The sequence below is a fragment of the Nycticebus coucang genome, chromosome 22 (genome assembly GCF_027406575.1).
Source record: "Nycticebus coucang isolate mNycCou1 chromosome 22, mNycCou1.pri, whole genome shotgun sequence".
Lineage (NCBI taxonomy): Eukaryota > Metazoa > Chordata > Mammalia > Primates > Lorisidae > Nycticebus > Nycticebus coucang.
In genome coordinates this window covers 49,270,249-49,287,395 of record NC_069801.1, presented here as the reverse complement: position 1 = coordinate 49,287,395, position 17,147 = coordinate 49,270,249, and the positions used below count along the sequence as shown (strand labels likewise).

At 39.3% G+C, this 17,147-nt stretch overlaps 1 protein-coding gene and 1 pseudogene across 9 annotated transcripts in view; one reads left to right on the top strand and one right to left on the bottom strand.

The window, feature by feature from the left end:
- Positions 1-17,147, top strand: part of TUT4 (terminal uridylyl transferase 4) — a 228,991-nt gene that overhangs the window by 169,996 nt on the left and 41,848 nt on the right. For 7 of the 8 annotated variants that reach the window (XM_053576498.1, XM_053576503.1, XM_053576497.1 and 4 more), the window contains 5 exons: positions 2,780-2,899; positions 3,061-3,273; positions 6,822-6,996; positions 9,848-10,551; positions 14,842-14,992. In XM_053576498.1, coding sequence (XP_053432473.1) covers positions 2,780-2,899; positions 3,061-3,273; positions 6,822-6,996; positions 9,848-10,551; positions 14,842-14,992 — 1,363 coding nt within the window. The remainder of the gene's footprint in view (positions 1-2,779; positions 2,900-3,060; positions 3,274-6,821; positions 6,997-9,847; positions 10,552-14,841; positions 14,993-17,147) is intronic. The other variant, XM_053576504.1, reaches the window with a different exon arrangement.
- LOC128575149 (elongation factor 1-alpha 1-like) lies at positions 15,122-17,129 on the bottom strand (annotated as a pseudogene). The gene is made up of 2 exons (XR_008376933.1): positions 16,525-17,129; positions 15,122-16,271 (listed from the first exon to the last, which is right to left on the bottom strand). The product of XR_008376933.1 is annotated as an elongation factor 1-alpha 1-like (transcript).

Genomic DNA, 17,147 nt, shown 5'->3' with positions numbered 1-17,147 from the left:
TTTGAACCCGCCACCCTTGGTATATGGGGCCGGCGCCTTACCGACTGAGCCATAGGTGCCGCCCAGGAATTTTTTTTTTTTTTATACTCTGCTTAGAGGATTACCCCACCTCCTCCAACTGCATGGGGCAGTACCAGCTGGCTGAGCAAGTACAGCTTGAAAAGTAAGGAATAGTCACAAAGCCTGAAGTTGGGGCTTCTTTATACTCAAGGCCTTTGTACTATGTATTTGCTATTCCCTTTATCTAGAATGTTCTTACCCCAGGTATTCATATTGGTTTACTCTTATTTTTTCAAGTTTTTGTTTAAATTTTACTTTATCAGAGTTGCCTAGATGACCCTATATAAAATAGCATTTCATCTATCATTTTACCTGCCTTTACCTTGTTTTATTTTTTCTAGTATTTACTGTCACCTGCCGTACATGTATTTATTTGTTTGCAGGCTGTTTTATTCCATGAAATTATAAACTCGGGCTTGGCACCTGTAGCACAGTGGTTACGGTGGCAGCCATGTACACTGAGGATGGCAGGTTTGAACCCAACCCCGGCCAACTAAAGTGCAACAAAAAAATAGCCAGGCATTGTGGTGGGCTCCTGTAAGTCCCAGTTACTTGGGAGGCTGAGGCAAGAGAATCGCTAAAGCCCAAGAGGAGGTTGAGGTTGCTGTGAGCTGTGATGCTACGGCACTCTACTGAGAGCAACATAGTGAGACTCTGTCTCCAAAAAAACAAAAGAAAAAGAAAAGGAAATTATAAACTTGGCTGGGCGCATTGGCTCACGCTTATAATCCTATCACTTTGGGAGGCCAAGACAGGTGGATTGCCTGAGCTCACAGCCTGAACCAGAGTAAAGACCCCATCTTTAAAAATAGCTGGGGGAGGGGGTTCCTGTAGTTCTAGCTACTTGGGAGGCTGAGGCAAGAGAATTGCTTAAGCCCAAGAGTTTGAGGTTGCTGTGAACTGTGATGTCATGGCACTCTATTGAGGGCGACAAAGTGAGACTGTCTCAAAGAAAAAAAAGGAATTATTAACTCTTAGCATAGATTTTAATTCGTTTTATTTATTTATTTATTTATTTATTTTTTTGTAGAGACAAGAGTCTCACTGTACCGCCCTCGGGTAGAGTGCCGTGGCGTCACACGGCTCACAGCAACCTCTTACTCTTGGGCTTACGCGATTCTCTTGCCTCAGCCTCCCAAGCAGCTGGGACTACAGGTGCCCGCCACAACACCCGGCTATTTTTTGTTGCAGTTTGGCCAGGGCTGGGTTTGAAAGCGCCACCCTCGGCATATGGGGCCGGCGCCCTACTCACTGAGCCATAGGCGCCGCCCTTAATTTGTTTTATTTATTCACTTCTTGTCCCCAGGGTCTCTTATTTTACTGGGTCAGGATATAATATATACTTAATACATATTTGTTAAATAAATTACCCAGTTTCTTTAGAAAAGAGATTTTTAGGACAGGCATGGTAGTTCACACCTATAATCCCACCACTTTGGAAGACAAGGTAGGAGAATTGCTTGAGGCCAGAAATTTGAGACTGGCCTGACCAACATAGTGACACCTCATCTATTAAAAAGTTTTAAAAATTGGGAGGGTGTACTCAACATGTGTCTGTAGTTCCAAGCTGCTGGGGAGGGTCAGGCAAAGAGGATTATTTGAACCCAGGAGTTTGTAATCTTGTCTCAAAAAAAAAAAAGATCTGTGTGTGCATGTGTGTGTGTACACATATGTATTTATATATGGTTATTTGAGTATAGAAAAAGGCATGATAGAGTACATACAGGGTTGTTAATAATTGAAGCAGATGTAGAGATGAGGTAAGGAAAAAAATATGTATTTTAGTTTGGGTTAGTAAGAAGGTACATATCATTAGGTCACATTATTTGTGTTTGTATGGTTAAGTCCAAAGTCTGAGCGGTAGCTGAGTCCTTCATTCAAGAAGTGTACCATATACCCCTACATTATACTCAGTAGGTGGGAACTTAGTCCCTTCCCCCCTCCTTCTTGAATTTGTGTTTTTCTCTTATATACATAATATGTATAGAATATATATATTTAAGAGACAGGTCACCCCCTATAGCCCACGGTGGGGTGTGGTGGCATAATCATAGCTTACTGCAACCTCCATCTTCCCACCTCAACCTTCCAAGTAGCTGGGACTACAGGTGTACCACCATGCCTGGCTAATTTTTAAATTTTTTTTTGGTAGAGATGAGGTATTGCTGTTGCCCGGTCTGGTCTTGGAACTCATGGCCTTGGGCAATCCTACTGTGTTGATGTTCAAAGTGCTGAGATTATAGTGTGAGCCACCATGCCTGCCCTGGGGATGGGGGTGGGGAGATACAAAAAATATATATATATTATTTTTATTGAGATAGTCTCACTTTATTGCCCTCTGTAGAGGCTGTGGCGTCATAGCTCACAGCAACCTCAGATTCTTGGGCTCAAGTGATTCTCTTGCCTCAGCCTCCTGAGTAGCTGGGACTACAGGTGTCCACCCCTGAGAAAAATATTTTTAAACGATATCCACAGTAAAAGCACTACATGTAATATAATTCCATTTATATATCTTTAGATGCATAAAGAAATGAATGACAAGATGGTCACCAACATGTTAATGGTTATTATTTCTAGGTAATGATATTTCACATTATTCCTTATGTTTTGCTTTGTTGTTTAAGCTTTTTACAATGATAAAGGTAGAAAAAATAAGCTGCTTTTATTTTGAAAATAGAAGAAGCTAAATGATGGTACTATTTCCCCTTTGATTTTGCAGTTGTGTTATATTGACTCCCAGACTGATGGTGGAATCCCTTCTTACTGTTTTGCTTTAATGGTGATGTTTTTTCTACAACAGAGAAAACCCCCTCTTCTTCCTTGCTTACTTGGAAATTGGGTAAGCATGAGTTTGTGATGTATATGTGCGTGTATATGTGTAGTTTGCTCTTGCAGAGTGTTCTGCTCAAACATTTTTTAGCTGGAATTCTGGTTTGTCTGTTTGTCCATTTTTTTTTTAATAATTTTTCCACTACCAATTTGGAATGCCTTTTCATATAGATTGAAGGCTTTGACCCAAAAAGAATGGATGACTTTCAGCTGAAGGGCATAGTAGAAGAGAAGTTTGTGAAGTGGGAATATAATTCAAGTAGTGCAACTGAGAAAAACTCAATTGCTGAGGAAAACAAAGCTAAGGCAGACCAACCAAAAGATGATACCAAGAAGACAGAAACAGACAACCAAAGTAATGCCATGAAGGAAAAACATGGCAAAGTAAGCTGTTTTTGTTTTTGTTTTTGGCTTTTCTATCTGTAGAATTTGTGATGTCTTCTATTGAAGCTATTTTAATAGTAGATTGACCTTCAGCACGCCTCTTGGCCTCATTTTCCTCATCTGTAAAGTGAGGGGTTGATCTGGTTTAGTTTTTCAGTATTGAGATACCCTGATGAATTTATCCTTTATTTTGCAAAACTTGCATTGTTTGAATCATGTCGAGGTAATTCTATCATTTTTCATCTAGGCAAGGAAAATTTCCTTCAGGAGTTGGGCACTGACCAAACTTTAGCACATGGGAATTAGTGCCAGACTATATAGAGGATAAAGGCCCTGTGCTCTATGACAGGGTGGCTTGCTTATTTGATCATTCAACATTCATTTATTAAGGACCTGCTATGTGCTGGTCATTATTTTGAGTGCTAGTGAACCAAAGATGAATGTACTTGGATTGCGGCATCCAGAAGGTTGTAGTCTTTGAAGTAGACAGATTTATTATTACAGAAACCTAAAGTTTCCTGAAGTCATTGCTGTAGCTATACTGAATTATTTGTAGTTTCCTGGATATTCTTCCCTACTCCATTCAACTCTACTTTCCTGTTCTATTTCTCTGTCCTCAACTTAGCACAATACTGTCAGCTAATCTTGCTTACTTCCTTGAGAAATCTGAAGAAATCAAAAGAGAACTTCTGCACACTCTCCCCGTTATCTGCCACCTGTACTCACATACTCACATATACTGTGTCTGCTGCCTGCTTTTTTTAAAAAGACATAGAATCTTGCCCCATCACTAAGACTGCAGTGCAGTGGCATGATCACAGCTTATTGATGCCTCCAGCTCCTGGGGTCAGTCAATCCTCCCCTCAGTCTGAGAGTACAAAAACACACCACCATGCCTGGCTATTTTTTATTTTCTGTTTTTGTAGAAATGAGGTCTCACTATGTTGCCCAGAGTGGTCTTGGTCATGGACTCAAGTGATTATCCCACTTTGGGGTCCCAAAGTGCTGAGATTAAAGATGGGAGGCATTGTACTGGGCTGCTGCCTGCTTTCATGAGGAATTTTCTTTGCTCTTATCTAAGATAAAAGTCATTTTCTTTACATGCACATTCACTCTTATCCCTTCTTGTTTATTCCAGAATATCAGTCTAGCAAATCTTCTTTTTCTCCTAAATTACAATTTTTCATTCTCTGCTAAATCAAGTCATGCTTTTTATTTCTCCCATTTTAAAGAAATATCTGACACAGCTTCCTCTCCCAGCTATTTCTTTGCTACCTTTTGCAGTAAAACTTCTTGAAAGAATTATCTGTATTCTCTATTTCAATTTCTGTTTCCTCAACCTCACACTAACCAGGCTTTGACTCCATTTATCTGTTAAAACTTGTATCATCAAGTCAGTAAACCTCCACATTACTAAATCCAGTGGTAATTTCTCTTGCCAGTTGATGTCTTCTTTCTCTGAAAAACAGTGAATAAATAAAAAAAAATAAAACTGAGAAGTTTATTCCTTCTTAGTCTCATTTGTTTGACTCTTAACTAGTAAGTGCTCCAGGGCTCAGTTTGTGATCTCTCTTTTCTTGTGTATGTACAGTCCTTGGGTAATCCCATCTAATCCTGTGGATTTTAAGTACCCTTTATAAGATGATGGCTCTCATATTTAAATCTCCAGCTATACCTGTCTCTTAACCTTCATAATTTTATGTCCAACTGTTAATTTAAAGTCTCTACTGAGATGTCTGATCAATGTCTTAAAGTTAATATGTCTAAACTGAACTCCAGATCCTTCCTTGAAACTTACTCCCTACTCAATACCCAATTTTCCCATCTGAGTTGATGGCACTCCGTCCTTTCAGTTGCTTATTGAAAAACCTTGGAATTACCCTCTGTTCCTTTCTTTCTTTCATACCCCATATCAAGTCTGTCAGGAAATCCTGTCATCTCTACTTCAGATTATATTCAGAATTTAATGAATTCCTACCACCTCTATTATTACTATCCTGGTCGTAGCCACCATCATTTGTGGCCAAGATAACTGTTGCTGCTTCCTAATGGGCTTACCTGCATCTACCCTTGTTTCCAGTTTCATTTTCTTTCCTTTTTTTATTACACACCACTATACTGACAAAGACCTTATTGTCTATTCTGAACACAATAATCAGAATGCTTCTTCTAAAACATAGGTCAGATCAGGCCTTTCCCCTCCCCACACTTAAAATGCTTTAGATGTTCTTCATTTCATTTAGAAAACAAGCCAAACAAATCCTTACTGGGTAGCTCTTTACTTTCCTCTTGTACTTTTCATCTTGCTCTACCGTACAAGTTTTCCTGTTTTTCTTTTCAAAGCTAGTCACACTTCTACTTTGTGTGTTTGCTCTGTTTCCCATTCCTAGAGCACCTCCCCCCTTCTTCAGATCACACCTCTTCAATAAGTCTTATCTTGACCACTCTGTTAAACACTTTTAACCTTCTCCTGCTCTCCCACTCCTATCCCTTTTATTCGCCTTTTTTCCCCCATAGCACTCAAATCTTTTAACTTATTATGTGATTTACTTAAGTTTGTCTTCTCTGTGAAGAAAAGGATCTTTTTGTTTCTCCCCCAAGATACATTCTGAATGCCTAGCACACTGCCTGGCAGTATTTGTAGGCACTCAGTGAATAGTTGTAGAATTAAATGTGTGAATGTATTTCATGTCTTTATGCTGCCTAGTGGTCACTTTTAGCCAGTCATCATCTAAACAATTCCTTTGGAATTTAGGTATTACTTTCTATTTAGGACCCCACTGATTTATTAGAGGTCTGTCTTAGCATATAGCCATTACTGTAATTGTTAAATTGTTTATTCCTGTCCTAATAGTCTATCAAGTAATACCTCACCTTATTTAAGTGGCAGTATTCACAACGTGGACCCAGTAGCCAGCTAGTCTTTAGTCAGATCTTTGCCTTGTAGTATATGTTTCATAGAATTATCAGAACTAATAGTTAATATATGCTGCTCTTAGAAGAGTGAATAGTGCATGAGATCTATTTTATGATATTCTCAACAATGCTGAGGACATATCTTCTGCAGAAATGTTTGTTGAATGAACGAATTAGTTTTTTTGAAAGTCAGGGAATTTATTTGCATTTAAAAAGTAATTATTGCAATGAGGAGCTGTAGTAATTATTATGTAGTGGTTTGCAATCTTGTCTACACATAAGAATCACTTGGGGAGCTTTGCAAATCCCATAGCTAAGTTAAGTCAGAGTCTTGGGAGGGGGATGGAAGGTAGTGTTGGTGTGGCAGTCAGGTATTAGTATATTCTAATGTTCCTGTATGATTCTAATGTGTAGCCAAGGCTGGGAATCACTGGTTTTGGTAGAAAGAATACAGAATTCCTAGGAGTTAGTAAACTGGGGTTCTGTTCCCAACTTTGCTTCTTACTCTAACTGCTTTTTGGCAAGTTATTCTCAGTTTTTGAAAATATGATCTCTAAGGTCTTTTCTAACTGAAAATCCATTGACTCTGTAGTTCGTGAAGCTTAAATGAGAAGTATTTTTTTCTTTTCCAGTCCCCTTTAACATTGGAAACACCAAATCAGGTATCCTTGGGACAGTTATGGTTAGAGCTGCTAAAATTTTACACACTGGATTTTGCTTTGGAGGAATATGTTATATGTGTACGGATACGAGATATTTTAACAAGAGAAAACAAAAACTGGCCTAAAAGGCGAATAGCTATTGAAGGTGAGGTAATATTATGTTTCAGTTGGAGAAAAATTTTTTTATGCCATTTATCATCTATTTTAAAATCTAGCATTATAAGTTTTACTTGTTGCTTTTGTAGCTCTATATTTGCTGCTAGGTTGTCATTATATATTTGATTAATTCTTTGTCAAGTAATGGTTTCTAAGCTTAATACCTATTTGGGGGTTTCTGAGACGTAACTATGTTGGTTAGTAACATTATTAGCTTATTTTTTTTTTTTTTTGGCCAGGGCTAGATTTGAACCCGCCACCTCCGGCATATGGGACCAGCGCCCCATTATTAGCTTATTTTTGTGCCTTTATTTTGTAATTATGAAAAATTTCAGGAGTACCAAAGAAGTTACTATGAATACAACAGAAATACAGAACAATAGAAATTAAGACTACTACATGAGGCTTGGATTCCGTACCACAGTGGTTACAGCGTCAGCCATATACACCAAAGGTGGCAGATTCAAATCCGGCCCGGGCCAGCTACAGAACTGCGACATAAAAATAGCTGGGCGTTGAGGTGGGCGCCTGTAGTCCCAGCTACTCAGGAGGCTGAGGCAAGAGACTCACTTAAGACCAAGAGTTTGAGGTGACTGTGAGCTGTGACGCCATGGCATTCTACCCAGGGCAACATAGTGAGACTCTGTCTCTAAAAAAAAGAGAAAAACAAACTACATGAAATGAACATCTTTTTGAATAAATTTGTGTCATGAGATTATGTTGAATTTTAATTTAAAGGTCAGTTTTTGTTTTCTTAAGTACTATCTGTTAAATGTGGCTAAGTTAAAGGAAAAAAGAATAATTGATATTGACACACAGGGTTCCACATTGAGATTTAGGAACCTCGAAATTTTTGTAGAGACAGAAATTAGTAGAGTGGCTTCTAAATTCCTGATCAATCACTCATGTTTTATAGACAGGAAATTGAATTATGTCCATCATTTTAGTCTGTTCAGCATACATATTATTCTGTTTCCTCACTCCTCTGCTGGCCTTTTCGACCGTGTGTTGGACCCCAAAATATTCTGAAGTAGACAAACGTACTTACCTCTTGTACTCTCTTGCACATAGTAAATGAATGCTGAAGCCTCCAACCATAATTTATCTCTCTCTTTTTTTTTTTTTTGAGATAGTCTTTCTATGTTGCCTTTGGTAGAGTGCTGTGGTGTCACAGCTCACAGCAACCTCAAACTCTTGGGCTTAAGCAATTCTCTTGCCTCAGCCTCCCAAGTAGCTGGGACTACAGGCACCACCACAACACCCAGCTATTTTTTGTCTCATTTGTCATTGTTGCTTAGCTGGCCTGGGCTGGGTTTGAACCTGCCAGCCCCTCTCTCTTTCTCTGTCTCTTTCTCTTTTTTTTTTGCCTTTTTCTTTTCTTTGAAAAGGGAGAAAGAAGCTAGGAAATGTTTTTTAAAGCCTAGGATTTTTTTTAAAATTTTAATGTATTTATTTATTTATTTGTGAGGCAGAGTCTCATGCCGTTGCCCTGTATAGAGTGCTGTGGCATCATCACAGCTCATAGCAACCTCAAACTCTTGGGTTCAGGTGGTCCTCTTGCCTTAGCCTCCTGAGTAGTTGGAATTATAGGTACTGGCCACAACATCCAGCTAGTTTTTAAGTAGGGATGGGGTCTCCTCCCTCTTGCTCAGGCTGTCTTGAACTTCTGAGCTCAACCAATTCACCCAATCTCAGCCTCCCAAAGAGTGCTAGAATTATAAATAACAGCAAAAAGTAATAGATGCCCCGATTTTAACAATTTGAAGCCTGGCCTTTTAATCCTTTTACTTAATCTTTAATAGTGGAAAACAGATATTTTGTCTTTTGGGTGGCACTATTTTTTTTTTCCTGGGGCTTATTTACATATAAATAAATGTAAAAATCTGGTAATTCACCTTTTAGAAGTTTGTTATATGTGCTTAATGATGAGAGTGCAATTGATGCAAGACTTTTGAGGGTTGCCATTTTAGATTGGATCGTGGTTTAAATTTTGGTATAATTTTTACTTTTTAGTTCTCTTTTTACTTTTCTTTCTTTATTTTTCTGATCTTACTAAAGTTAAACCTAAAATCAGTGTTTTTCAAGTTGAAGCTTTGAGAGTTTTAGTTTGTGTTTTATTTATTTGTTTATTTTATTATTATTTTTTGAGACAGAGTTTCACTTAGTTGCTCTCGGTAGAGTGCTTTGGCATCACAGCTCACAGCAACCTCCAGCTCCTGGGCTTAGGCAGTTCTCTTGCTTCAGCCTCCCATGAAGCTGGGACTACAGGTGCCCGCCACAACGCCCGGCTATTTTTTGTTGCTGTTTGGCCAGGGCTAGGTTTGAATCCACCACCCTCGGTATATGGGGCCGGTGCCCTACTCACTGAGCCACAGGCGCCACCCTAGGTTGTGTTTTATTTAAATTGCAAAGAGCTTATAACTAATATTAAAGAAGATTATGACAAGAGATGAACACTGTTAAGGCTCCTGGAACTTGAAAATTTTTATTCAGTGATAATGTATTGGAGTGTATTGGCATAGCTCCTTTTTTCAGCAATTCCATCAGTGAAACTTTATAATTACTGAGTTGGCCTTCTCAGCCATTTTCTTATTAGTTTTTTTCCTATAGTTCTTTCAGTTTTTTCCTTTATGGGAGAGACAAAGGAAAGGATGTTGGTACTGTATTTCCCAACTCAGGTTTCAGAAATTTTCATTGGGACTCTAGGTTAGAAAAACCTTGGGAAAATGTACTTTGCTTATAATCTGACAGTTAGGATTTATTTGTGTAAGCTTGGAAATGTAGTTTGTTTAGTGGAGACTTAGCTGTTGACTACTTGTTTTTTTTTTTTTTTTTACTAGATCCATTTTCGGTCAAGAGGAATGTTGCACGGAGCTTAAACAGCCAGCTTGTTTATGAGTATGTTGTGGAGAGATTCAGGGCAGCTTATCGGTATTTTGCCTGTCCTCAAAGGAAGGGTGGAAATAAGTCTACAGTGGACTTTAAGAAAAAAGAAAAGGGAAAAATAAGCAATAAGAAACCAGTGAAGTCTGACAATATGGCAACCAACTGTAGCATTTTGTTTAGGGAAAGCACAGAGAAAATAAATGCAGAAAGAAATCAACCTGATAAATATGATGAAATGGAATGTACATCACAGAGATGTATTAATGACAATGAAAGTTTGTTGGTAAATGAACTAGGTTTGGCTGTCTGTGGACGGGGATCTTCATCTCTTTCTACCAGCGGAGGCAGTGAATTAGAGACAAAATCAGTGAAGAAACAAGATGATTTAGTACCTTCAGAAACTTGTTTAAAAAAGGAGCTCAGTCAGTGTAATTGCATGGATTTGTCTAAGTCCCCAGACTCAGATGAGTCTGCTGGAACAGATTGCAGATCAGATTTAGAAACAGACAGTTCACTCCAGATTGTGTGCACCAACACATCGGCTACCTCTTATAACTGCAAAGCTACAGAAGATGCATCTGACCTTAAGGATGATGATAATCTTCCGACCCAGGAATTATATTATGTGTTTGATAAGTTTATTTTAACCTCTGGCAAGGTAGGATATAGTTTGTAATCAATCTGTAAGATTTTGTTGTATGATACTGTACTTCTTTATAATTTTTAGATTTAGAAATGTAAGAATAGCTTATATGGTGGTTACTGTTGTTTTGGAATGATACTTCAGCATGTATTTTACTTTTTGCCTTTTTCCTATAGTTGCTTTTAGCTAATGTATATAAAACCTTAAAAGCTTTCATCACTCTATTACTAATTGGTTTTATTGAGTTTCTCATATATGAAAGGATTCATTTGATGTTTTATGAAAAACAATTTAGCAAAGGCAACATATATTTAAAATTTTGCTTGATTGATATATATATATAAATTATTTTTCTTCCAGAAAGAATACAAGGTTTGTATATTATAGTATTCTATTTTTTTCTTTGTCCCCTTACCCTATATTATACTATTTTATTTTATTTTTTGAGACAGAGTCTCATTTTGTCACCCTTGGTAGAGTGCCATTGTGTCATAGCTCAGAGCAGCCTCAAACTCTGGGGCTCATGTGATCCTCTTGCCTCAGCCTCCCTGGTAGCTGGGACTACAGGCACCTGCTATTAACACCTGGCTATTTTTGGAGACGAGGTCTTGTTCTGGCCCAGACTGGTCTCCGACTCTCGAACTCAGGCAGTCCATCCACTTTGGCGTCCCAAAGTACTGGGATTTACGGTCATGAGCCACTGCACCCTGGCAGTGTAGTATGCTATTTTAAAGAATTTGGTTTTAGCGCTGGGTGCGGTGGTTCATGCCTGCATTCTTAGCACTCTGGAATGCCGAAGTGGGTAGATTGCTTGAGCTCACGGGTTTGAGACCACCCTGAGCAAGACCTCATCTCTAAAAATAGCCTGGTATTTTGGCGGATGCCTGTAGTCCCAGCTGCTTGGGAGGCTGAGGCAAGAGAATTGTAAGCCCATATGTTTGAGGTTGCTGTGAGCTGTGACTCCAGGGCTCTCTACCAAGGGAGGCAAAGTGAGACTCTGTCTCAAAGAATTCGGTTTTTGGTGAGGGGAAGACTATAAGCATACTAAAGGGTAGTTGAAGGAAACTAAGGTTGGGAATCAAAAATGAGAAGAACCTGGATTCTGTCTTTGCTATAGATCTTTGCTGGATTTTGCCTTATTCCTTACTAAATTATGGGAATTCTAATTCTTATACTTTTGTTTTTGGCTAGGGCTAGGTTTGAACCCGCCACCTCCGGCATATGGGACCGGCGCCCTACTCCTTGAGCCACAGGCGCCGACCCTAATTCTTATACTTTTAAAGTGGCATAATCTGAACTTTTAACTCATTAAGTCTTAGAAAATGCCCCAATGAACAGAAAATAAACAGTAACTGCTTTGTTAATCAAGGAAAGTTTTATGGCCAGGTATAGGAGCTCACGTCTGTAATCCTAGCACTCTGGGAGGCCAAAGTGGATGGATTGCTTGAGCTCACCAGTTTGAGACCAGCCTGAGCTAGAGCAAGACCTCCATTTCTACTAAAAATAGAAAAACTGAGGTAAGAGGATTGCTTGAGTCCAAGAGTTGGAGGTTGCTGTGAGCAGTGATGCCACAGTACTTACCTGGGGCAACAGCTTGAGGCTCTTTCTCAAAAAAAAAAAAAAAAAAAAAGTTTTAGCTAAGTAATGTTGCTTTAAGTGCGGTGCACATAATTGAAATATCATCCAAATGAAGAAATGATTATATAGATCATATGTCAGACAAGTAGAATATTTTTTTAAAAACTGATAAAGTCGGGCGGCGCCTGTGGCTCAGTCGGTAAGGCGCCGGCCCCATATACTGAGGGTGGCGGGTTCAAGCCCGGCCCCGGCTGAACTGCAACCAAAAAATAGCTGGGCGTTGTGGCGGGCGCCTGTAGTCCCAGCTACTCGGGAGGCTGAGGCAGGAGAATCGCTTAAGCCCAGGAGTTGGAGGTTGCTGTGAGCTGTGTGATGCCACGGCACTCTACGGAGGGCCATAAAGTCAGACTCTGTCTCTACAAAAAAAAAAAACTGATAAAGTCATCCAGTTTTATCCATAATTACTCATTGATAAGCTTTACAATTTTTAACATAATTACGAAGCAGTATTTTTTGTTTAAAAATTGGTTTTACTGAATATAAAAGAATATATATATTCAAAAGTCTGTAGATATTTGATGTATGCAATGGGATGTGTTTAGAGACACATATATGCCTGGGAAATCATCACTATCAATGCCATTAATTTGTCCATCATCTCTAAAAATCCTCCCCCCTCTCACTTTCCTTTTGTGGTAAGAACACTTAATATTTGATCTCTTAGAAAATTTAAGATTATAATACAGTATTGTTAAACATAGGCTTTACATTGTATAGTAGATCTCCAGAACTTATTTATTTTGCATAAATGAAACTTTGTACGCTTTGACAAACACCTCCCCCTTTCCCCCACCCCTTTAAGCAGTATTTCTTCATTCTATGTAAGTACACATTGGTTGCAGTTTATGTAAGTTGCAGTATTTAAGGCAATTAAGACAATTGAAAGGATGAAGTAAATGGCTGATATATAGAAAAACTTCTGAATTATATAACTGCAGTTTATATTACTTATACTTTATATTGTTTTTTTTTTCCTGGAAACTTAGGGTAAGGACTGTTTCTCCAATTTTAATTTTTATTAGTTATCTAACTTTTTTTGTTTTAGAATTTCCTGCCTAAATATGTCATGGATTTTTTAAAATTAATTAATTAATTAATTTTCATCATAGTCTCAGTCTGTCACCCTGTGTAAGAGTGCCATGGTGTCATACCTCACAGCTCCCTCAAACTCTTGTGCTCAAGTGATTCTCTTCTGTTGCCTCAGGCTCCCAAGTAGCTGGGACAATAAGCACCTGCCACAACGCTGAGCTATTTATTTATTTATTTCTTGTAGAGGCAGAGTCTCACTTTATCGCCCTCGGTGTGCCGTGGCGTCACCCAGCTCACAGCAACCTCCAAATCCTGGGCTTAGGTGATTCTCTTGCCTCAGCCTCCTGGGTAGCTGGGACTACAGATGCCCGCCACAACACCCGGCCATTTTTTGTTGTTGTTGCAATTTGGCCAGGGCTGGGTTTGAATCCACCACCCTCCGTACATGGGGCTGGCGCCCTACCCACTGAACCACAGGCACCGCCCTAGTTTTTCCACTTTTAGCGGAGATAGGATATCGCTCTTGCTCTGGCTGGTTTCGAACTCCTGGTCTCAAGCAGTCCACCTGCCTTGGCCTCCCGGAGGGCCAGGATAACAGACATGAGCCACAGGACCCAGCCTGGAAAAGTTGATAGTGTTAATTAGCACACAGTATAGCATTACTGCAAAGGTTTCTGTATGTAATTTGCTTTAGAGTTTGTGAATGTCTAGGGTAAAACTGGAGGAAGACGCTAACTGTAGCGTCTTTTCCTTATTGTAATACACCTTTCTGGGTGTATTACAATAAGGAAAAAGAAAAGGGGTCTTCTTTAACTATATGTAATTTTTCAGCTAGTTGGCATGAATTTTTACTGTTTTAACCATTTGTCTGATGCTCCACTGTGATACATTTAAAATGGTAGTATGGTTTGTAGTCCATTTAGTGGCTACTGAGTAGGAGTTGTTCTTTGGATGAAGTTAATTCACAGTTTGGTTTTTTGAGTGCTAATGTAATTAATTTTCTATCTTCAAAATCAACCAATCACAGAACCCCCAGGAGTGGGGGGGCGACAATAGGCACCTGCCACAATGCTGAGCTAGTTATTTATTTATTTTTATTAGTATCTAACTTTTTTTGTTTTAGAATTTCCTGCCTAAATATGTCATGGATTTTTAAATAATTAATTAATTAATTAATTTTTGCATCAGAGGGTTCTGTGATTGGTTGATTTTGAAGATAGAAAATTTTTGGAGTGAAATGAAAGCTGTAACTTAAAATTTCTTTATAGTCTACTTTGCTAGGTCTTAGTAAAATAAAAATAAAACTCATATATTTCCTTTTGGGAACTGATCAAGTTGTTTGAATTAACCCATACCTTCTGTATGTATCTCCTGGCATTTTCTGTATTTTACATCTTCAGGTAAGTTTACTCCTTGATATAATTTTAGTGGGAGAGAAAAAGTGGTTGACTCAAAAAGGTTTTTTTATATCACACTGTACTTCATTAACATTTTTTTGCTTTTGTGTTTTCAGCCTCTTGAAAGCACAGGTTATCAGAACTGAGTTATATAAAAGATTGATTTTGGATTCACATTCTAAGTAATGACATTTGTCAAAAGTTTATTAGATTATTAGATTATTTTTTTACCTTTGTATAGCCACCAACGATAGTATGCAGCATCTGCAAAAAGGATGGCCATTCAAAAAATGATTGCCCTGAGGATTTCAGGAAAATTGATCTAAAACCTCTACCACCAATGACAAACCGATTTCGAGAAGTACTTGATTTAGTATGTAAAAGATGTTTTGGTAAGTCTTTTTATCAATATAACTACTGGGACTAGAGTTTTTCTTTGATATTAAGTATTTTTTTATGTTGTGGAATTATTTATTTTCTAATATAAAAACAGGTTGCTTACATTTTATTTTTTTGTTTTATTTTTTTTCTCATTAAACTTTGTTTTAATGGGTCTCAAAATTCTGTGACAGATTTTTGGTCATGTCGTTTCCATTAAAAAGTACTGATTTTAAAAACCAATAACTTAAAACTGCCACACAAAAAGAAACAAATGGTCCATAAAACATTTTCCTTTCCTTCTAAAGGTTTTACCATGCATTGTTATCATTAACCAGTCTTTTACTGTTAAACTTAAATGGCCAATTGAAACAAACAGTTCTGAGACCGTTCTTCTACCACTGATTAAGACTGGGGTGGCAGGTATTAGAGATAATATTCATTTAGCCTTCTGAGCTTTCTGGGCAGACTTGGTGACCCTGCCAGCTCCAGCAGCCTTCTTGTCCACTGCTTTGATGACACCAACAGCAACTGTCTGTCTCATGTTAACGAACAGCGAAACGACCCAGAGGAGGATAATCTGAGAAGCTCTGAACACACATGGGTTTGCCAGGAACCATATCGACGATGGCGGCGTCACCGGATTTCAGGAATTTAGGGCCATCTTCCAGCTTTTTACCAGAGCGGCGGTCAATCTTTTCCTTCAGCTCAGCAAACTTGCAGGCAATGTGAGCTGTGTGACAATCCAGTACAGGAGCGTAGGCAGCACTAATTTGGCCTGGATGGTTCAGGATAATCACCTGAGCAGTGAAGCTAGCTGCTTCCATTGGTGGGTCATTTTTGCTATCACCAGCAACATTGCCACGACAAACATCTTTGACAGACACATTCTTGACATTGAAGCCCACGTTGTCTCCTGGAAGAGCTTCACTCAAAGCTTCATGGTGCATTTCAACAGACTTTAACTTCAGTTGTAACATTAACTGGAGCAAAGGTGACCACCATGCCAGGTTTGAGAACACCAGCCTCCACTCGGCCCACAGGGACAGTACCAATACCACCAATTTTGTAGACATCCTGCAGAGGCAGACGCAAGGGCTTGTCAGTTGGACGAGTTGGTGGCAGAATGCAATCCAGAGCTTCAAGCAACGTGGTTCCACTGGCATTGCCATCCTTCCGGGTGACTTGCCATCCCTTGAACCAAGGCATGTTTGCACTTGGCTCCAACATGTTGTCACCATTCCAACCAGAAATTGGCACGAATGCCACTGTGTCAGGGTTGTAGCCAATTTTCTTTTTTTTTTTTTTTTTCTTTTTTTTTGTAGAGACAGAGTCTCGCTGTACCGCCCTCGGGTAGAGTGCTGTGGTGTCACACGGCTCACAGCAACCTCTAACTCTTGGGCTTACGTGATTCTCTTGCCTCAGCCTCCCAAGCAGCTGGGACTACAGGCGCCCACCACAACACCCGGCTATTTTTTGTTGCAGTTTGACCGGGGCTGGGTTTGAACCCGCCACCCTCAGCATATTGGGCTGGTGCCCTACTCACTGAGCCACAGTTTATGTAAGTGCTGACTTCTTTAACGATTTCCTCGTATCTCTTCTGGCTGTAGGGCGGCTCAGTGGAATCCATCTCGTTAACACCAACAATTAGTTGTTTCACACTTAGTGTGTAAGCCAGAAGGGCATGCTCACGGGTCTGCCCATTCTTCAAGATACCAGCTTCAAATTCACCAATACCAGCAGCAACTATCAGGACAGCACAGTCAGCCTGAGATGAGCCTGTGATCATGTTTTTGATAAAGTCTCTGTGTCCTGGGGCATCAGTGATAGTCACATAGTATTTGCTGGTCTCAGATTTCCACGGGGAGATATCAGTGGTGATACCACGCTCATGATCAGCCTTCAGTTTATCCAAGACCCATGCGTACTTGAAGGAGCCCTTTCCCATCTCAGCAGCCTCTTTCTCAAATTTTTCAATGGTTCTCTTGTCAATGCCACCACATTTGTAGATCAGATGGCCGGTAGTGGTGGACTTGCCCGAATCTACGTGTCCAATGACAACGATGTTGATATGAGTCTTTTCCTTCCCCATTTTGGATCGTATGGGCGGTTTTCACAAGACCTGTGTTCTGGCGGCAAACTCGTTGTGAAAAAGCTTACATTTTATTT